We start from the raw sequence: 23,013 nt of genomic DNA, 5'->3' as shown, positions 1-23,013 counted from the left end.
GCTTTACTCTGCTAGGTTGAATTTTCTGACAGCAAAGGGCCTCTGAGCACATTCAACACCTGCTTAAGTTGCCTGAACATGCACCCAGGGGCTCCTGAGATAACCTGAGGGCATCCAGAAGGATGCAGAGCTCCTCTACTTCCTTTTGTGCTTCCTTTCCACACCCTCCTTCGGTTTTTATTGGCCTCTTAAAATTCTTGACGTGTTGTCACGGGACAGATCTTCCCAATGCTGTGAAAAAAAAGGAGTTTTTTCTTCTTGTCCTTCCTCTCTGCTCAGTTTATCCAGCAAACACTTGTGTTTGCCTTTTCCCAGCGGCGCTCACTGGGAGCTCGTGTGGATTTATTTACCTCTTTTAATCCCCAAATTTTCTGCCACATCACTTCTTTTCCAAAATCTGGGCTGCCACACAGGAGGTCTGTGCTGAGAGTTCTTTCTCTAGTCCAGGTTTTGCATTTGGCTGCGTTCAAACAGATCTTCTCAGCCAGCTTTCACAAATGCTCCTAGGTGCAAGTTATCCAGGCCTGCTAATTTTAAATGTTTATCTCTCCTGGATGCTGTTTAACATCTGCCTTTGTTACTAATGAGCTGGAAAAAAGCTTCTCCATCATCACCAGAGCCATGCATGTTGCCCTGCTGCTTTCCAAATACAGATCAAAATTATTACATGTTGAACTTTCCTCTACTGGAGTGTACAGTCTATACAGTTTTGTTTGTTGTAATGTTTTTGTTAAAAAAAAAAATCTAAACCTAAAAATCTCCAAGGAAATCAAACTGAAAACTAATCAAATAATAAAAAAAAAAAACCCTACAAATATTAATTTCTCATTAATCTCTTATTTTTACCAGCTGTGGAGTTTTCCTGATGCTTTCAGGTTCTCATATAATGCTTCTAAGCGTCATGATACTTTATTTGTATTTCTTCATGTGTATTTGTCTTAGTTTAGTAAACACTGGGTTGTCGGTTCACTTATTTATTTTCACTTCCGATTCCCCTCTTTTTGATTCATGGTTAAACTGAGAAGAAGTTTTACTCCAAGTTAAACATTTCCTTTGGGAAGCCATGCCTGGCTTGGATCACCATCGTGTCTTTGGTGGCCTGGCCCTTCCTTCCAGGAGAACCATGACCAGTGTGCAGAAAACAACCTGAGATCTGAGCAACCTTGTCTGGTGGAAGGTGTCCCTGCCCATGGCAGGGGCTGCAATGAGATGATTTTAAGGTCCCTTCCAACCATAACCATCCCATGATTCCATGGTTTTATAAACAGGACAGCCAGGGGGGGATGGTGAAGGAGGTCCCCCACGCTCAAGCTGGTGCTGGTCATCAGGAGGAGGAAGTTTTTTGTCAGGATGCAGAGATCACAGGAGGAAGATGGGTTTTATTACAGAAGCATCATTTGGAGGACAATAAGGATATTTTAATAGTCTCCTACAACATGCTGGTGTTGCTTTCTGGAAGACAGGGATGGCAATTTGGCAGTGGGAATAGGATAATGTCATCCTAATGGCATCGTTCTGGTCGTGTTCCCTGGAAAGGTGCAGAGCATCAGCAGAGCAGAGCACGGAAGAGCAGTGATCAATTCCCTACAACAGTTGTTTACTCAAAACCCACCTTTAATAAACACTCTAATCAGCACAGGGAAATTTCCTACAGTCCACAGAGAGGACCTGAGAGGGGAACCTCATTGATTTCACAGGGGCATGGTTTTAATGTTATTATGAACAATTTAAGTGCTGGTTGATTAACAGATTTACACTTGGTACAAGTAATAAAACCAGAGAGGAAAAAGGAAAGTGCTGTATATTAAACTCAGCTTTCAGTCAGTAGAACACAGGCAAAGGGGGATCTCCTGTTTGGTATCAGTGTTTGTGGAGATATCTCTGTGTTTATAGAACATATTCCTCTTCATGGGGTGTGGATGGCAGCTTAAGAACTTGGCTGGGTTTTGTCAGTTAATGTTTTTAGAGGATTCTTGGGCTATGTTTGTTGCGTGTCCATGCTTGAAATGTTCCTGCAGTGGATGCTTTCTGTGGGAAATCTGGGATTTCCAGGAATGTGTGATGTGGTTGAGAAAACTCTGCTCAAGGTAAAACTCTGGAGGGAAGAAGGACTGGATTTTTAATTTGTTATTATTTTTATTCTTTAATGAAGCACCTTAATCCTTTAGGATGGGTTTTGTGGTTATTTCCTCTAAGACATTTTGTAACTAGAAATTTGATGGTAGCTCAAGCTGTTGCAGAAGGAGTTTAAAAGCAGTTTTTAATCTGCTTGTGCAATTTCACCTCTACATCCACAGAATCATAGAAATGTTTCGATTGGAGAAGACCTCAAAGATCATGGAGTCCAACTCTTAACCCAGCACTGCCAACTCCACCCCTCAACCATGTCCCAGTCCAGAGCATCTTGAAGCCATGAGATTTATCCTTCTTGGATGGGTAAACTCAGCTGGACTCATTGTCAGCCATCCATTGTGTGGCTTAGCAGGTGTCACCTTATTTCCAGTTGCATCCTGAATTAAAATCCCAACAGCCACTGGCTGGGGATTACAGGAGAAGATCTGACACTGGTTGCTCTTCAAGTACCATGGGGACATGGTTTAGTGGTAGATTTCTCTGGTTGGACTCAGAGATCTCAGAGGTCTTTTCCAGGTCTTTCCCCTGATTTTAGGATTCTGTGATGTCAAGGTCTCTTGTTTGACTGGCCCTGTCAGCTGTACAAACCCTGGGGGAAAAGTAAAGCCACAGTGGACAGGGAAGGATTTCCCTGCAGAAGAATCTCCCTGATTACCTCCATTCCTTCAATGCCCAGACTTCCTGATGTTTGAAGACAATACAATCCTTGTGATTAACAAGGGAATTCCCAGGAATGCTGTGAAACTGGGTGGTCCTCAGTGAGGTTCACCCATGTGCGTGTGAGCTGCTGGGCTGTGTGAATGGAGAGGAAGTAAAATGAGGAAATGTTGGCGGGTTTTTTTAAGAAATCCTTTTTTTATCATTTGGTGTTGATTTTGCAGGGCAAGGCTGTATTTTCACCCTTCTGTTTCAACATGAATACATATACAAAACTATTGGAATATGTGACGTCACTTCAGGGGCTGGAGGGGATGGAGGGGGATGCCCTTTTCTGGGAGTTTTCCGGCTTTTCCTTGGGGATGATGTTGTTCCTTGCAGTTCATCTTCCCTGGTCAGCTGTGGCTCTGCAGCAAAAAGTTCATCTGGTGCACTGATATTTTAATTGCTGAAAGGTGATTATGTCACTAAGACTTAGATAAAGGACCTGGAAAATTACCCTGGATTTCTGCTCCTGACAGAAGGTTTTGTCCTCCCCAAATTTATGCACTTCTCCATCTGCAAAATCAGAATTTCTCAGAGGTTTTTTTGCCTGTTTTAGTTCATTTTCCACAGACATTGGGCTGAGCTCATAGACAACCCCTTTTACATTTGGCTGCTGACTATATTAGGCTGCAAGTAAGATAAACAATAAACTGGAACCAAACTTTTGTTTTGGTCAAAGGAAAAGAAGCAAATAATCCCTGGCAGACTTTTAACTGGAGCACGTGTTTCTGTTCTGGGCTAAAAACACTTGAAGAAGCTGGGGTCCAGGCAGGGCTACAAAAATGATAAAAGGTCTGAAAAATGCTGTGAAAAAAAAATTGAAAGAACTGGGGATGTTTATTCTAGAAAATGAAACATTGAGGGACAAATCACAACTTGTCTTTAAGTATTTGATAAAACTTCCACAAACAAAAAGCAGGAGAAAAAAAAAATCTCCATAACCAGTCTGGGTAGAACCACAAATTTGGTAGGGTAGAACTACACATCTGAGCCTTAAGTTGCAGTCACTGTAATTTAGTGTTTCAAAACATAGGTAAAATCTTTTTGATGGTCAGCAGAGAGAAGCCCAGGAGGGGGTTAGGACCTATAAGGACACTGTTGAGTCTCATCACTGGGGATACTGATAAAGGATGGGACAAAAGGTTATAGAAACCATTACTGGGACTTCTTACTTATTAAACAGGGATAAGATGTCAGACTCATATGGACTGTTCTAATTTTTGTTGGGTTTTTTCTGATAGATAAAAGAATAATCCCAAAAATTGCACCTTCTCCCTTTACCCTTGGAAAGCTCAACATCATTTTCATGCAGAATTGGGTCAGCTGAATTTGGAAGGCACCTCTGCAGCTCACCTGTTTGACTCCATGAAGTTTAATTTTACCATCTGCATAGCTCCAACCATCAGTTCCTTCCTTGGACCTGCAGTACAAACAGACCCGAATGATTTGGAAGAGACGCTCCTGAAAGGCTCTTCTGGCCAGTCCTGCCAGGCAGAGTTAAACCATCCCCAAGCAGAGCTTTGCTTCTAATCCTCATCAGAGAGTTCAGTCTGTGGAATTTAGGCCTTTTTTCCCCACATTAAATAGATGTCCTTGGGAAGAAATCTTACTGTTTAGGCTCTTGCTGTTTGTGATGGATTACACATTTGCTTTCTCTATCCCTAAGTTTAGCTGGGCTTTTTTAAAATTGGCTTTTTTACAATTATTTTTTATCCTAGTGGGTTATCCAGACCTTTAATCATTCCCACATTGCCATTCTCAGCGGTGAGGCAGGCTGTGCGTTGTGCCAGCCACCTGGAAACGAGGTGCAATCCTGCCTATTTCCAAGCCACTGGAAATCTCTGTGACTTAATTTTGTCTTCCAATTTACCTTGCAAGAAGGCTGCCAATGCAAATCTTCATGGTTATTATTTGTGAAGGTGTAGATGAACATTCACTGTGTGAAAGGGGGAGATGTGGCTCCTCTTTGACCTCAAGGTTCTACACAAGGGTGTAGTCAGAAGGTGCTTGAAGAGCAGGTACAAATAATGCAGTTTTCTGCACTATAAGGGTTGTGAAATAAAACAAATCACCCAGAAAGATTGTACAATCTCCATGCTTGGAGGTTTTTTGGGTAGAGAAATCTGTGGCTGAGCAAGAGTAACGTTGGTGTGAGTCCAGCTTCAAGCTGAAGGCTGGACCAGCCTTCCAGAGACCCCTTCCAGCCAACTTTCCTGTTATTCAGTGATTAGATAGTACCAGGTACTGCCTGTGCTGGGGTCACCACAATGCCTCTGTGGCATCCTTTCCTTGGCAGTAATGGGGGTAGTCCCTTGGCCAGATTTACTGCAGGAAAGGTTGTTAAAACAATAATGAGAAGGGATAACTCACGCCTGAGAGACTTTGCTGTTATGTTGGATGAACTTCCAGCCGCTCTCCATGGGGAGAATTGGTTAATCAGGCCATGGTTGTGTTTATGGAGGGACAATGGCAGTGTCACCAATACATTTTGAGCATTCTCTGAGCTTAGCCTCTTGTGTTCAGCTGCCCAGAGCACCTGGCTGTCTCACAACTGTGTTGTCAGAGCCACAGATCATTGCTCAAGGCCACTGAGAGAGTGTCAGGAGTTTCCTAGCCAAATCAGCAAAGATGACCACTCTTGTTACAGATTTTGGGCAGGGCTGTGATTTTTTCATGTGTGCACAGAGGCACTGAGTGTCAGTGTGAAACCACCCCACCTCAGAAAGGCATTTGGGTGCTGAAATCCTGGTGATCTCACAGGGACACCTGGGAGCCTCCTCCTCTGTTGTCCCATGTCACAGTCAGGGTTTGAAAGGCTCACAAGAAGAGGCATGAATAGGTAGGGCTGATTTCTCCCCGGCAGTTTTGCTTTCCTCCCTTCTCTCACCCTTCTGGAGGTGACTGCTGTGGAATGAGATGTTCCCTGTGCTCCTCACTGATATTCTTGCTCATCAGCATGCTGCTCCCTGTCTCTCACCTAATTGATTTTGCATACTTGAAGGAGTTTTGGAGAGTCAGCAAAAATTTTTTGCCTAAGTTTCATGCTTTCTTCCCCAAAACCAAAGTTGAATTTAGTTTCTATTTTTTTTTGCTTTTTTAATTTTCTTTTTTTTTCCCCCCTTCTCTTTCCAGTTGGGAAATTGTAGCCATGTTACAGGACTGCAGTTTCTGGGGGAGCTCTCAACTGTTATTGCTGTCTTGATTTGATGCAACCAAGGGATGCTGGGGTAGAGCCAGGAAAGATCCAACTCCTGATGGAAAGGTGCCAGGCAGGAGGTGGCTGTAAAGGGCTGATTACTCCAAAGGCACCATCAGCATCCTTTAAATTATCCCTCTCTGTCTCTTTTTAAGGCTGTTTGCCCCATCTTTAGTTGTGGGTAGATCTGGATTAGCCACTTTCAGGTGTCTGTTCACACAAGTGATTAAAAAAAAGCACGTTCTACCCCCTGCCATGGGCAGGGACACCTTCCACTATCCCAGGTTGCTCCAAGCCCAGTCCAACCTGGCCTGGAACACTTCTAGGGATGAGGAATCCACAGCTTCTCTGGGCAATCTCCTTTAGTTTGCTTTCAGTTTTATTAATCCTTTTATCCATTGTTATGGAAGTCATTCCTTTCAGCATAGAACCAGATTATTTACTGAGGTTAGGAAAGTTTAGATCCACTGACTTTCATCTCCCCCCCCCCCCCAAAAAACCCCAAACCAACCAATTACCTTAAAAAAAACCCCTATAGGTTACATAATTTATATATAGGTTACATAATGCCATTATTTACTTTAAAAATTCACATTTCCTATTTTGTCCCCACCTCCATTTGCTGCCACTTCCCATCACTCTTTCCTTCAAGTGGTGTTCGAAAGTCTTGAGTATTTAACTCAGATTAACCTGCTGAGAGCTGTCTGGATCTTTTTTCCCCCCTCCTTCCTACATATAAAAAAGCTTTACTTTTGTTGACTTTCAGCCAGATGGTGCCAGTCCCACCATCCCATCCGAGCCCATTTTCCCATCTGAGTGGCTTCCACCTCCCATCACTTTCCATACCCCTGAGTGCCTTCACACCCAGTCCTGTTGTTCTCAGTTATTCAAGCTAAATCATTTTCATGTGCAACTATTCCAGTTTGCATTAGTAAAACTATATTTTCACCTCCAGTTCTTTGGAGAAGCCAGTGAACAGAAGCTGGGGTGGGGCTACATGTGAGTTCTCCTTTTTTGGGTGCTATCTTTAGCTTTCTCTTGAATTTCAGCTCTTTGCATAGTAATCTCACTTGGTTTCTTTTCCTGTTGTTCTCTTTTTAGTCCTGTTGCTCAAAGGCATTTTCTGCTCAGCTGAGCTGATCCTGACAGCCAGGCTGAGACTTCTAGCAATGCTCAGAGATTTTCTGCTCCTTCTGCTGCTCTAAACTTTGTTTTCTTTCCAAGATCCTCTTCCCAGGTGTCCTGATCAGTGATGTCCATCTCAGGCTTTACCTTCCTAATTGCCTAATCTGTTGTTTTCCTCATACCCAATATTCCTAAAGTGAGATTTGAAGTCCTTCTCTTGCTCTCATGGAACAAGAGCCAAACTCCTTTCTTTTCCACTCATTTTTCAACACAAATTCTCCCTTTTTCTGCTGGCTCTTTGCTGGCAGACCAGGGTATTTTGAGGAGAGCATTTCAATATTTCATATCTCTGACTGACGTGGACATCAGCATACACTGGCACATGGAAAGGTTTTTTAGAGACATTCAAATACTGGCAACAGAGAGTGTGAAGTATCTAGAGGGGGGGTTGTTACTACTTTGTCTATTTTTTTCTGTAAGGAAGGAGTTTCTGGAGGCAAAGAGACCTACTTGACAGTTTTGTTGTGGATTTTTTGTGGGATTTTTGCGGGTTGGGCTTTTCTTAAGTTTTTTTGAGGTTGGGGGGGGGGTATTTTGGTTGGTTTTATGCAGGGGTTTTTTTTATCTCGGGCTTTCTGCCTTCATTTCTCCATCTGTCAAAAGGCATTAGAGATACTACCTTTGTAAATCATTCTGAGATCTACAGCCAGTGGCATCACCTGAGAGAGGTCTGGTGGTCCTGTACCACTAAGATTTGGTTTTGCCATCAAAGTACTCAGTTTCTGTGTCATTTGTGCTCTCTTATATTTTCTCTTTTAGCCAGACAAAGCAGAAACAGCTTCCCTCTAATCTTTTTCCCCCATGTGTGCTGTTAGCAGGTAAGGAATGACAAAAGGAAATGCCTGGGGGAATAAAATAGAATTAATTATCTGCCTGAACATCTGGTTCACCACAAGCTGGTGCCCAGTTTGAGGATGCTGGAAGCTGACTTTGTTCAGGGATGGATGGGAAGCAAAGCTCTCACCCAACAGGCAAGCTGGGGTGGTGAAGAGGGTTTGATCCTTGCTTCCTTAAAGCCATTGGAAAACACTTCCCTGGTCAAGCCTCACTATGGCCCATCCCTGGAAGTGTCCAAGGCCAGGCTGGATGAGATGTGGGGCAACCTGGAATAGTGGAAGGTGTCCCTGCCCCTGGCAGGGAGTTGGAATGAGATGGTCTTTAAGGTCCCTTCCAACCCAAACCGTTCCATGGTTATGTGTTTAAAACATGGAAAATGGGTTGTTTGAGTTTGGAATGTGGACTTTTCTATCATCTGACACCTCACTGGGATCATCAGTTCCACCTGGCACTCAGCTGCATGCTCAGAAGTGTCAATGGTTGGGATGCAGCCCTGTCACAGCATGACAGCTCACTCCATGAGCATCATGATGAGGAGGGTGGTGGGAGCTGACACAAGAATTAGATGTGGCCCTCAGGCTCCTGGGGAGACGTCAGTGCTCTCCTCAGGTGGAAGTGCTGCGTGCATGCCTGCTTTAGGCAGCGTGGGCGAGTGCATGTCATGTCCTATTTGTTACCTTTTCCTCTGTGTTTAAGGCTCTTAGGCTCACGTTACAGCTTGTTCAACCTGGGGCTTTAACTCCCTCTTCAGCCACCAGGATCAGAACCACGTTTTGAGCTATTCCTGTGTCTTCACACTGACCCTTCACGCAGGACTGTGCAGGGGGAACGCTGGTAGTTCTGTTTACTGAGTCCAGGAATGTTTGCTCCTCCAGGACTGTTAAATTCCTCCTAAAGTCAGGCTGTTAGGTCCTGATGAGAATGTCCCTCTTCAGCAGCTGCTCAGATGTACAATGTCCTCTATGTCCACTGGCCACTGGGCACAGGAAGGTTATCAAAAATGTCTTAACCCAGAGCTGGCAAACTTAAATGTCATGAGAAGCTTTCCTCTGGGAGATCCCTGGACAATCCGTGTTCTCCAGCATGTTCTGTTCCTCTAAACCAGCTTTATCCATGTGTCCATCCCGTGCTGCCTCAGGTCAGGATCTCTTCACTTGCTCTCTGCGTGGTTTTCCCCATTTTTGTGAATCCCTTTTCTCCATGGCAGCAATGCTCCCTGTGGTTGTCCTAACCTTGCTGCTTCACACATTTTATAAATGACTTGTCCTTTTGTTTCCTTCCTTCCCTCAGCCAGAGGAGGAGAGGTGGCCCTGTTCTGATTTTCGTCAGAGAAGCTCTTGAGCTTGGAGTGGCTCCAAGCTACTGGGGCACTCTTGACTCCCTCATTTTTAGGAACAATGACTTTTTCCTTTGTCCCGAGGTTGGGAGCTCATCCCAGCATGTCCTTCTTCCTGGAAGGCACACCTGGATGCTTCAAACCATCTGTGAAGAACCATTCACTAGAGGGCTCTGATAAAAATGCTTTACAAGCCCATGAGTAATATACTCATCCAGAGCCTTGACTGAACCACTTCTGCTCCATTTGAGAGAGGGAACATCCGTTTTTTTCCCGCTGTCTGAATGAACCAAACTCATCTTGTGCCAGCATCTTTGTATTTTTGTGCTCCCCTTTGCAGGGAAGCAGCCCTTAGAGAGTGAATTCTTTGAAATGAGACATGTTTATGGATTGTTCCAGGAACATACCTGGATTTTCACGGAAAGATCTGAATAGTGGCACAAACAAGCCCTGTTAGGGCCACTTTCTTAGAATGGAAGTGATGTATGAATAGTGAAATCATCCTGGAATTTCACTTAGGTTGGTTTGATAAAAGATGTGGAAGGAATTGATAGCCAAGAAGGTTAAAACTTTATCCCAAACTGTGTTATAGAAGGGCACTGTGGTGACTGCTGGATAACATAATCCCATAGGAAGGATTATTTTATGCATTTCTTTTTTCTTATTTTCTCTTTTTTGTTTCTTTACCTCCTCCTGGTTGCTCTTTGGGATGTGATACCAACACTAAACCTCCCACTATCCCAGGTTGCTCCAAGCCCTGTCCAACCTGGCCTTGAACACTTCCAGGGATCAGGGGCAGCCACAAATTCCCTGGGCAACCTGTGCCAGGGCCTCACCAGTGAATAATTTCCTTCCTAATATCCAATCTGAACCTTTCAGTTTAAAGCTGTTGTGTAATACTTCTCTTTGCTGTTCTTCCCTGAGCGCATGGGAAAAAAAAGCAGTGAGAAGCTGTGGACAGGAATTGCCTCCTCTCCAAACAGCCCCAGAGCTCCAGGTGAAGCTGGTGCTTATTCCAGCTCTGAGGGTTTCCAGCAGGAATGCAGGGTGAGCCTGGTGTCTGTCACTCCAGCCCTTCCTCTCCTGGTAACCCTGGGCTCACACTGGATTTCTAGACACTCTCAGGCCTTTCAGTTCCCCTAAAAGTTAACAGGAGCTGCCCATGTTGGTAACCAAAACTGTTGTTCCTCAAACCAAAGCACCACAGCTTTTCTGAGAACTGGAGAACACCCAGTTTGCTCTTTCCAGATCCCTGGGTATAAATAACACCCAATAGCCAGCCTTGCAGGAGGCCTGTGGGGTCCTGCTTTGAGAAGGTTTTGTGTTTGTGAGGTGTGTACACAAATCCCAGGCAGTGGGGGTCTGGCTCACTTAACTTTAGATATTGGCAGAGTAGGCATCCACCCCTCAGCCAGCTGCCTCAGGGTCCCTGGATGGAGCAGAAGAGGGCAAGTTTCCTTTTGCCTGTTTTAGACAGTTCCTTCAGTTTGGAGTGGCTCGTGCCCTGAAAGTCCCTGCTTCTCTCTTCAGGTGAGGATGGACAATCAATGTGAAGACAGATGTAGATGTTTACATTACAGACTCATAATTTTTGCCCATGGATCCCCAAATCCTGTTCCTGAGCCCTGGGGGTCAGGCAGGTCGGGATCTGCATTTCCTTTGTATTTCTGCTGTTCCTGTCATTGACTGAGCAGATGCTTTGCCGTTGAATTTCATTCAGAAGGTTTAAATAGTTAAGTAGGTAAATTTTGGAACAGTCTTTATTAAAAAGAACAGACTTCCCTCAACCAGGTTTCTTAGACCTGAGGGAAAAGGAAATTAAAAGCAGTCAATGATCAGCAGCTCAGGGAAAACTGCAAGGTACTTTGCTGCCCTCCAATTTCTAGAGAAGTCAGGTAGAGGGGTCCACTTCTTTCCCTCCTTTCCTGTCCCTGTCCCCATTCCTTTTGGGACAATCACTGTTGTTCCTCTCTTGTTTTGCCTCAGCCATATGAGGGATACTTTAGCACTTTGCTCTGTATCCTGTAATTGCAGATCTAAGCACCGCTGATCTCAGTGTTGCAGCATCCCTCCATTCCTGCAGCAGCCTGGATTCAGATCCTCGGTCTGAGCTTCCTGGAGAGGAAATTCACCCCTGGCTACTTCAGCTGATAATTTAGAGCAAGGATCAGAAAGTGCTTACCCAGCCATCAGAGCAGTCTCCCACTCACTTGTGAGAATTTACTTAGGTGCTGCCTCTTTTAATTGTTGTGTGTCATGACTCCAATTCCAGGGTGTCGCTTCTTCCTTAAAACCCTAATTCAGCTCTGTTTTGCAGCAGAGACGTTTTCAAGCTTGTCCCTAAGGAGTTAAGGAGCAGCTTAACAGCTGCTCAGCTTCCCTTTCCCTCCGGCTCTCCAAGCCCTTTGCAAAACACTCTTTTTCCTTGATCTCCCGACGGCTCCCACAGAAACGGGACAATCAGACTAAAAGAGGGCTCCGAGCCTCCAAGCTGCTGGATTGATTTGGCCAAGTTGCCTTTGTTTGACAGGGCCTGCCTGGATGAGCTGGGAAAAGACATCTGCTTTCCTCGTCAAATGATGGATCTGTCATTGGCAGGATTCTGTTTGGCAGGAGCAGAAAGTGGAGTGGTTGGAACAGCTAAGTGGGAGTCAGGAGAGTTGGGCATTTGCCTGGACCTCTTTTATTTGGAAAAGTCTCCCAGGGACACATGCTGCTACAAGTGATCCCAGAGTCCCTCACTGGTGGTTGGTCACAGAGAATTTATTCACATCATGAGAGAAGTCACTGGAGAATATAACTTTTCTCTGTTTAAAAATCACTGGGTTTGCAAATCCTCCTGTATTGATCCTACAGAGGGCACGCAGGAGGTCTGGGGAGTTTTAAACTCTGATTTATCTTCCATTCTATGTCCATATTATTGGTATTTAAAATTTACATCCCCTCATTGTCACAACATCTGTAACATAGTTTTGGAATCTTACACAAAGGTCCTTCAGAAGATCAAATAATTATAATATTTCATAAATACTCCCTTTTTTATTATTTTTTTCCCCCCATATCACAAGAGCTTTTGCAGCTTTTGACAGCCTTATTGTTGGAAATTGCGTCACCCATCACAATAGATATAAAACCTGAGCTGGTGTCTTCTTTTGCTGATTCTTGTCTTTTTACACAGTATTTTTTGGCCCACTCAAGAAGGTTTTTAGGAAAAAAGTTGTATTTTCCTGAGGATGTTTAAAAAGAAGAAACAGAAAAGAATCTGAAAATCTAGTTTTAAGACAGAGCTGAATGAGGTTGTGGAAGAAATCAAAGCCAGGGGTTGTTGTGCAAGAAGTTCCTTCAGTCCTGTGTTCCTACAAATAATAAATATTACTGAGAGCCAGAGGGAGGTCGTATTTCTGATGCTTGAAATAAGACCTGACTGCTAAAACCTCTCATTTCCTCTGTGGTTCACGTGAGAAAGGGTTGAGAAACTTCATCTCCACCTTGAGCAGTGGCTAAAGTCAAGTTACAGAAGCTCTAGGAAGGCACCTTGCTCTTGTCTTATTGCATCCCTATTTTCACAGAAGCTGTGCGAAGGTGGGGATGGTGAGAAATGGTCACTCAGAGAACCACAAGTGAACCCATGTCCACTTCCACTGAGCTGACCAGAAATGGGTGAGGGACGGGATTTCATCATCTGAAGACTTTGCAGTTCTACTCCTCCTTTGACTCCAAATCCTGTTATCACTGTAGTCACCCCTGTCCCCATCTCTGGAGTCTCCATGCAGTGAGCTCCAGGTGAGCCAGGAACACTCTGGGATCAGGACAAAGGGACGTTTCGAGGCTCACATCCCTCCTTCCGTGCCCTGCTGTGAATCCCACCTGTCTCTGATGAGCTGCCACGTGTCCCGTGGATATTCTGGCCCTGCTGATGGCAGACAGCAGAGATGAGACTAAACATTTCTGCAGCTCCTTCAGTCCGTGACAACTCTTGGAATTGTATTTAATTAAAGAGTGTACACAAAGGCTTTATTTGCAGCAGCAGACTGCGCAGTAATCCCCTAACAATTCCTGGGATCAGTCAGGAAGGAAAAGTCTTGTTAACAAAGACTCTGGTTACAACTCCTTGTTATGTGAGAGTAGCTGCAGAACTCAGAGCTGCAAGAAATCACATCCAGCAAAACATTCCCTTCATCTTTCTGCTCAGGGATCAGAGTGTGAGTGGGAAAACCCCTGACAAACTCACCACACCTCTACATGGTGTTTTGGGCATGCCAGGAGGGATTAGTGAGGGGTGGTTACCACGTTTCAGCTTCACCCATAATGGATATTCCCAAGAAACTGGATTATAGTTCGCTGTCTGATGTTACCATGAGCTAACCAGAGCTTGTCATGCTTTTTGCTTTATATTTACTTTTTGGATGGGAAATGGGAATTCAAGTGTTCCTCAGCCCTTTGTCTGCGTGGCCAGTTGCCCACTGCAGTGGAAGAGGCCAAAGCCCCAAATCTCTGCCTTTTCCATAGAAAAAAACCCGACCAAAACAACAGAACATAGCAAAAAAAACCCTAGAATGGAGAAGCAATAAAGTGAGTTTGTACACAGCTGTCTATAAAATCTCATTCAACTTTTCTAGCAGGAATAGACCAAGGAAAGATAATTATTTAGCCACTCATCCAGGGAATCTCCCCTTTGACAGGCAGGACTTGCAGCTCTTGAGGGCTCTTTCCAGCCATGAACATTTTGTCACCTGGGAGGTGAATTAAGGCAGCTGAACTTGTTCCCTTGCTCACCAGATACCCTGTTGAGCCCCCAACACAAGAAAGACACACTTTCTGTTTCCTGGTGTTGCCCAAAACCCTGGTATTTTTGGATTATTTGTATTCCACCTGCCTTGTTTGACCTGTATCAGTGACAGCTGCGACATGTGAGGGTTATTGCTGTTATCACTGAGGAGGTTGAAGGAGGGCTGCTGTCATCGAGTTGTTTATTTACTTCTTTAGTTAATGTGCAAAATGAGCCACAAACTCAAAGTCCTCCAGTGTGAATCTGTTTGTTGACCTTCATTGAGTGAAAGGTCTGTGGATGTTAAATCCATACATCACTGACCTTCTCCAGCTAAATGCTGGCTGTTTAGGTTTGAACCCATCCAACTACGGGCAGTGAAGTGGGATGAAAACCTTCAGAGCTGGTGTTTGCTTGCTCCCTGTGGACTGGAAGGAATGGCAAAAAATCAGGTCAGACTAAACACAGAGCTCTGACTCAGCTAAAATTGAGGATGATGTGTCCCACTGACAGATGAGCTGAGATACATCCCACTCCTTGTTTATGGAATCATAAAATCATTAAGGTTGGAAAAGATCTCCAAGGTCATCAAGAGGAGTCATTACTCCAGCACTGCCAAGGCCACCACTAACCCATGTCCCCAAGTGCCACATCTACATGGCTGCTAAGAACCTCCAGAGGACGGTGACTCAACCACGGCCCTGGGCAGCCTGTGCCAGTGTTAACCCTTTCAGTGAAGAAATTTTCCTTAATATCCAAGCTAAACCTTCACCGGTGCACCTTGAGGCAATTTCCTCTTGTCCTGTCCCTGTTCCCTGCGAGCAGAGCCACACCTGGTGGCCCCCTCCTGTCAGGGAGTTGTGCAGAGCCACAAGGTCCCCCCTGAGCCTCCTTTGCTCCAGCCTGAGCCCCTTTCCCAGCTCCCTCAGCTGCTCCTGGGGCTCCAGACCCTTCCCCAGCTCCGTTCCCTTCTCTGGCCACGCTCCAGCCCCTCAATGTCCTTCTTGTAGTGAGGACCCCAAAACTGACACCAGGATTCGAGGTGTGGCTTCACCAGTGCCCAGCACAGGGGACAATCCCCACCCTGGTCCTGCTGGACACCCTGTTCCTGGTCCAGTCCAGGTGCCATCGCCCTTCCTGCCCACCTGGGCATATCTGGGCTCATGTTCAGCTTCCCTCACCAGCACCCTCAAGTCCTTTTCCAACCTCTGTGCCCCCAGCCTGGAACCCTGCTTGGGGTTGTTGTGAGCACCCACCTTCCCTAAAAGCTCACAAGAAGTCAGCACCAGCACTACAAAATCCAAGATCACCTGGATTTTGTTATTTTAGCGACTGGACACTCTTTTTTCAGTGTTCTGCCTAACATAGATATATTTCCTCCTAGACTGTATGGGGGAAAAAAAAAAAAGATGAGATTTTAAAAAATAATATGTATAATCAAGTTTACCTGAGCCTGTCACAAACCCACTTTTCAAAACAGAGCCTCATTTGTTTTGTTAAGATGAGAAAACCAGTTACTCAAAAGTAAATATTGGGCCATTGAGGTGAATATGCAATCAACCAATTGAGGCATAAGATTTTAGTGAAGGGAAGAAGTGGCAGTGAAGTACTTCCTAATGGGCTTGGTATAAAATCTGCTGCCTAAAAAAAATTAAGATTAATAGTAAAAAAAAAAAAATAAATTAATATTGTAAAATACAGAGTACTTTGCCAGCCCTGATCAAAGTAAAAGTCATAGGAATTAATTTATAAAGTGAAAACCAGGGGTATTTATAGATGTGAGATGAATTTGGCAATGGTTTAAGTCCAGAGAGTTAAAACTCCCCTTTGAAAAAGTCAGAATGTTTTGAAAACATTTCAGTCTTTATTTTTCCAGCAAGTGTTCTGCAAATCTCTCACGCTTGCCCTCATGCATTTTTAAGGTTAAAATAAAATGGCAAGAAGCACTGTAAATCAAAACAAAATGAATCTATGGTATTTCGGATGAGCCAAGATGAAATTTCCAAAGATCTGTTTCCCTTTGGGAAAAAGAAATATTTGAGAACAAAGACAACTCCAAATGAATCCCCTTCTTCTTGTGTTTGTTGTTTTATTTATTTTTAATTTGACTAGAAAACCACACAATTAATTGTTTATACACTGCTAGTCAAGGCCCATTCCCAACCTAAAGGAAATTAAAATCTGAACCAGGCATGGCATGAAACAGGGAAGAGAGCAGGGTAGGTTAATAGGAAATGGTGAGATAAATTTAGTGTGCTAAGTTATTTTATAATTTTAACCCAAATTTACATCAAACAACTGTTCCTTCAGAGGATTTCTGGATTTTTTGTCTTAAAACCTTGACTGGCAAATATGTGAACAGAGCAGTAACTCACACATTTTGAAACGAGACAGGAAATGATCTTTTTTAAAAAATATATATTTTCTCTGCCTATTTCTGATGAATATATATGATTATCCCAAAACTCAGGGGTGAGCAGTGAATCAGTCCCTTTTACAGGCAGAGGTTTCTCCTGTGTGCTCATGATCTGTTCCTGAAGTTCACCCTGCCGATGTTCTCTCCCTCATCACATTTGACAGTGACAGTATAAACTCAAGCCAAGACTTCTGCTCTCTTTCCCCTCTCTCCACCTCTTTGATGCTGGGTTTCTGAGAAGTTTTCTCCCTGTTGAATGCCCTTTCCAAACCCTTTAAAAGAGATGGGGCTTGGAGCAGCCTCAGTTTCTGGTCATAGCAATGGTCAAGGTGTCACCTCCAAGCTGAGAGCGTGTTGGTGACAAGGGGACACTGAGATAACTGTGAGCTCCCAGTTCCTTTTTTTGGAGTAAAAATCACTATTTCCACGTTTTATGATTGATGCAATTCATGAATTCCACATTATGAGGAGTCCATGATTAATTACCTGAACATTTAGTGGCCACTGTTGTATTACAAACACAATTCGATTAGGGCTGACTGAGGAGAAGCCACTTGAGGAGAAAGTCTTGTCACTGGGAATTTTCTGCTTTTTAGCTCCTTGATCTCCTAATCTTCATCAGAGATTCTGTTCTTATTTGATTTGGGGTTTTGTTGTGGTTTGAATTAGCATGAGAGCCAGGAGATGGGGAATAAACCATGAAGCACAGATCCCACAGCTCCTGGCATGAATATTAAAGCTGCCGTCTTCCTGCCCTACATAGTTGGTGCTGTTGGTTAGCCAGGCAGGGTTTCAGGAGCATCAAGCAGCAGAATTGCTCCTGATCATCAGAAAAAAAAATAGGTTGTGGGGTTTTTTCCTAAGGAAATGGAGGGAAATGTTGATTTTTCAGCAGGCTCTGGGTTTCTCTCCTTTCTCTCGAGAGAACATAAAATAAGGCTGAGTGCACATCTGTGCAGTGGTCCTGGAGAGCTCCATCTCACTCCACGAGGCCATGAAGCCACAGGAATGCCTCTCTGAGGGTGGCCTTTGCTCACTGTCTCCTTCTGTGCCCTCCCTGCAGGCATCCAGCACCCGGCCGGAGTGCAGCATCATGCAGGAGATTGAGGAGGAGCGCAGCCAGTGCTTGGCAGAGCTGACCTGGGACAACCAGACCTCAGGTATGGCAACGCTCAGTCCCTCCCTGGCCAGCAAACCCACATCTCCCAGCCACATCTGCCTTGTCCTGGCCATTTCCCAGCCCTTCTGCTGCTGGCCAGGGCCTCCTCCAGCTGACACTCTTCACAAGGGAGAGGAATAGGTGCTTCCAGAGTACAGTTCAGTCAACCAAGAGTTCCAGCAGCTCTCCGGGGTTCCCTTGCAGCCTCCCAGCTGGAAAAGCCTAACTGAGGTGTCTCAGTGGGTTTAAACTCAGTTGTCCACCTCTCTGAAGTGGAATTTTTCCAATTTTTCCCTGGGAACTCAAAGCCTGAAGTTCTCCCAGGGCTTGGATCGCTCCAAGGGAAGTCATTGTGACCATCTCCTTTGATTGAACTGCCCTCCCTTCCCTATGCCAAAATTGCTCCTGTCCTGGTGGTGAAGCAGAGGGTGCTCCAAGGCTGTGAAGTATCTCTGGGACTGGGACAGGCAGCCAAGATCCTCTCCTTGTTCATGGAGCGCTCACCACACTGAGAAATCCCCCTGGAAGGGTCTCCAGTCTCCTTAAGCCACTCCCTCCTTCAATGATCAGGAAAGGAATAAGATTCTGGTGCTGCCCCATCCCATCCCATCCCATCCCATCCCATCCCATCCCATCCCATCTCATCCCATCTCACCCTGTCCTGCAGCAGAGCTGCAAAACCCCAAGTGAAAGCATCCAGTTGGATCTCTCGCCCTCCAAATGCCTCTCTCCAGTTGCCAGTCCCGTCTCTGAAAGTAAAAGGTGTGTAGGGACCCAGGTTAGACTGCCAGGACCCAAAAAGAAGGGACTATTTTGCTGGGGAAAGGGATGGGAAAATGCATATCCTGCTTGAGATTTGCACCCCTCCTCCCTAAAGAGGGAGAAGCGGAAGAGAAAAGTCTCCATTGGCAATGTTGGAACAGAATCCTGGGACAAGCTGATCCCAGGAGGAGCTTCACTGGATGCCAGGAAGGCTTTTGGCCCCTGCTTTTATCTACTAAGGGATGGTTTTCCTTGATTTGGATGCTGTTTCAAGTGCCCCTGTACAGTTAAATGGAGACGTTTGAAGAAATGTTCTTCTGCAATCCAGCAAGGGGAGAACTCAGGGTTGATAAAAACATTCATCTGAAAGCCAGCTAAATGCTTCATTTTGTTTTCATGGATATTTAAAGAAATTCAATTAAATACAGTACATTACAAGGAGAAGAAGAAATAGTTGAAGTGAAAATAGTTTTCCTGCTTTTCCAAAATTATTTTTCTCATTGGGAAGTTTAATTGAGAACAGCTTTTTCTTCTCTCTAACAGCAGAATTAAACCAATGAAAGTATTTTTCCCAATTCTGAAATAAAGACACGCAGCCATATTGCAAGTCATTAACACCCAAGCATTAGCAAGTATATAGAAATCCTTTGGAGGGTTTTTTCCCTGATGGAATGCTGAAATATTGGGCTGGGATAAATCTACATTTTCACCAGTCACTACTCACAAATTGGACTGATTCAGAACAAATTGGACTGATTCCTGTGCAGTTTTGAGCACAGGAAAATGGTTTTGTCCATGGAGACAGTAGTGGAACTGGAGTGAGAGGACAAGGGGGAATGACTTCAAACTGAAAGAGAGTGGTTTAGATGGGATATTGGGAAGAAATCCTTCCCTGTGAGGGTGGGCAGGCCCTGGCACAGGGTGCCCAGAGAAGCTGTGGCTGCCCCTGGATCCCTGGAAGTGTCCAAGGCCAGGTTGGATGGGGCTTGGAGCAACCTGGGATAGTGGCAGGTGTCCCTGCCCATGGCAGGAGTTGGAAGGAGATGATTTTAAGGTCCCTTCCTTTGTGGAAAGCAGTTGGCATCCATTTACCCCAAAACATCAGCAGGTTTTTAGGAGCTCAGTACCTGATTTTATCATCCAGACACTCACTGCCCACCCCCCCCCCCCCCGGAACCAACATAAAAAACCCGAATCTCTGAATCTCTTAAATGGGTGGCTGTGGGTGGATCAGTGTATGGAGAACTCTGTTTTGAAATTGGTGTGGACAGGTAATTTCCAAGTGCCTACACAGGGTGTGCTCCCCCTTTAGGGGAGTGTTCACAGCATGTGAGCACAAGGAGGTCAAAGAAGATGTTTTTCTGGAGTGGGGCTCTGTAATTCAATAAATAAAGCTGAGCTGTAAAATCAAACTTTGAACTTTGACGGTTGGGGGTGAGCGGGAAGTTTGTGGAGAAATCTCATGAAGGTGATGACTGTTTCATCTGAGTGTTGCTGGAAAGAAAAAGCCTAGTAAAACTCTTAGGAAAAATGTAATCTTAACCCATCCCCCCAACAGGAGGGTGAAAAGAAATTGAGTCTCCTTGAGATCTGCAGTGTAAAACTTTGATTTATGGCCACGTACTTGTGCTGCCTTCTGCACTTTCCACGCCTTTTCAGCAAAAAGAAAATCACTTGAGGTTTAACGAGTGGTTCATTATCCTTTCTTATTAAATGAGTGGAAATAAACACAGTGTTTCGGTACATTCTGGAAAGAAAGCTTTGTTTGGGAGCCATTATCAATTGTATTGATCATAGGGGCTTCATCACAGCTGTAATTTGATGTGTCAGACAGATTAGTCACTTGTTAAGAGCACTTGATGGTGGTGCTGAGGTTGATCACTGGCTCGGGATAAGCCCTTAGATTTGCACTGATAAACAATGAAGTCCTCCTTAACCCTCTTTTGTCCTCAAACACCCCCCCCCCCTTCCTCACAGGGGCTGTACATGCATGAAATCCAAGTTTTCTTTTCAGATCTTCCATCCCTGGAAGTGTCCAAGGCCAGGTTGGGCATGGCATGGAGCAACCTGGGGTAGTGGGAGGTGTCCCTGCCCATGGCAGGGGGTTTGAAGGAGATGATCCATGTGAATCCCTCTATTCCCTGTTAGGAGTGTGATTCAGTACCTGTGGAGTTACCCATATTTGAGGAAATTTGACAATGGGATTTGACAATTTTAAAGGTCTCTTCCAACCCTGGTGATTCTGTGATTCTACAGCCAAGGGGTCACTAAATATTGCCCACCTCTGATGAGGAGAAGTTCATTTTCCAGCACAGGAAAGACTGCAGAGGATGCAGTGAGGGAGAAACCCACAAGGAAAGCCGTTCAAGCTGGCAGTGTGTACAGAGGAGAACCAAACAGCTGTGAGAGCAAAGTCTGGGCTTTTCAGGAAGTTTATAACCATCAGAGGACACCCAACAGCCTCTCTGCAGGTCTGCAGGAAGGGGAATTTTATGGACTTCGTGGCAGAGCTTGCCCAGTTTCTGGAAGGGTGTGTGGGATGCAGGTGTGTTGCAGCACAGGGCTGGATTTCATGAGCAGGACTGGCCTTGCACTCCTCTTCCCTGGTGTTTTTTAACTCCATGCTGGAATAACTTGCAAAGACATTAAATGACACATGTGATTCAACACAGGAGTGGATTCTTTGCCATTAAAATCAAGGATAGGTAGGCTGAGACCAGTTTTACATGAGCAAATAGCCCTGGCATGGGAATGACTTTTGGTGAGGGATTTTCACGTGGTTTTGGGTATCTCTGGTGTGTTCTGGCCAGGTGTAGGCATCTCTTTCAGGATGTGATGAATCCCGTTCAGATTGTCTTACTTGATGTCAATATACTTAAAATGAGGGGAATCTTAGTGAGCAGCTCAGGTGTGTAGGAAAAAACCACATTTCACAGATGATCTCTGTCCTGGTGTTCACTAGCCAGAGGGGACTTGGCCAGATGAGGTGAAATCATGGCAGGGGGGTTGGACAAGATGATCATTAAAGGTCCCTTTCAACCAGACTATTCCATGATTCTGTATTTCAGAAGTGAGGAATGCAATCCCAGCCCCACTGAAAATCAGGATTTAGCTCCAGATGCTTTTCCAGTCAGGACATCTGTATGCAACACAGTGGCTGCTCAGCTGATAACGCACTGAGCAGCAGTAGAGAAGCTCTCCAAGGGTTGGGATATGGGGGTTTTGCTTCCCAGACTCACAGATGGAGGCAAATCCCTCTCTATGAAGTGTGGCTGAGCTCCTGAAGGCTGCAAGGCAGGAATCACCACTGCACTGCTTCCTGCTGATTTCCTCTTGCCTCTTTTATGTAATGGTCCCAGAGCACAGAGGAGTATTTTTGGGTTTGTTTTCAAGAAAGCTTCTCTTCTCCATGGCTGTAATTTACAAACACTTCAGCTTAAACTGAAGCACAGAAATAAAATTATAATAAATTTAAAAAGTAGCCCTCTCTTTGTTTAAAAGGCAGGAAAATCAATCAGGTCTAGGTTGGCTGGCTCAGCTCATTATCTGTTTATACTATTATTGCTAATTAATTTGCTCTGCAATCAGATACTCTTTCAGAAGCAGGAGAGTCATTTAGGGATGGTAGCTGAATAAGGAGCTGTGACTCGTGTCTGGGTGGGGTGAGTCATGGAATGGTTTGGGTTGGAAGAGACCTTAAAGGTCATCTCATTCCAGTCCCTGCCATGGGCAGGGATACCTTCTACTATCCCAGGCTGCTTCAAGGCCTGTCCAACCTGTCCTGATACATCCAGTCCTTCAGCACTGCACTTTTTATTTGCTCTCTAGCCCTGTCTGTCTTGGAAGCAGAATAAAACCCAATTACAAAGTCTGAAAAGTGGAAAACATGGAAAAAAATAGTGCCATTCCCTCTCCCACTGCCTGTCCACATCTGCTTAACTTGCACATGCCTCACACTTGTTGTGGGCAATAGAGGTGAGTTTTACAACCTCATCATCACCATGGAAAAAAATCCAGGTGGGAAATGGCTCATGCTGTTTAAACTCTGAATATTTTTCTGTTCCATAGGCTTAGAGTGGAGGCTGGCTTGAAAAGCCAAATTTGGAGCCTGGGGGGGGTCTCTATCAGTCCCCCCTGAAGAAGTCAAAACAAGTTTGATGGGAGGAGAAGCAGTGAACATATGGAAATTAAAAATCAAGCTGGAAAAAAACACTGATGAAGTTTAAATTAGGAGCCTGTTTATTCATCACCATCTGTTTATAGTGCAGCAAGATAAGAAATAATTAATAGCTCCTTGCTTGGGAAAGTTCAAGTGAATTCTCACCTCCCAGTTGCGTAAGCCCTGCTGGGGCAGACGAGGTGTCAGTGGGATCTGTGGGACAATCCTGTTATCAGCAGCTCTCCAGGTGCTGGAGCAGGCACCACATAGCTGATCCAGCTCAAGAACTCACAGAATCACAGAATCACCAGGTTGGAAGAGACCTCCAAGATCATTGAGTCCAGCCCATGCCCTAACACC

General features: G+C 44.8%; 1 protein-coding gene across 1 annotated transcript in view; it reads left to right on the top strand.

Moving 5' to 3' along the window:
- The window catches only part of VIPR1 (vasoactive intestinal peptide receptor 1), a gene marked incomplete at its 3' end in the record, with an annotated part of 93,190 nt that overhangs the window by 18,540 nt on the left and 51,637 nt on the right, over positions 1-23,013 (top strand). Inside the window, exon 2 of the mRNA XM_082295513.1 lies at positions 17,637-17,733. Within this exon, the coding sequence (XP_082151639.1) occupies positions 17,637-17,733 (97 nt within the window). The remainder of the gene's footprint in view (positions 1-17,636; positions 17,734-23,013) is intronic.

The sequence above is a fragment of the Coloeus monedula genome, assembly GCF_965178545.1.
Source record: "Coloeus monedula genome assembly, chromosome: 1".
Taxonomy (NCBI): Eukaryota; Metazoa; Chordata; class Aves; order Passeriformes; family Corvidae; genus Coloeus; species Coloeus monedula.
This window is presented reverse-complemented; position numbering and strand designations above follow the sequence as displayed.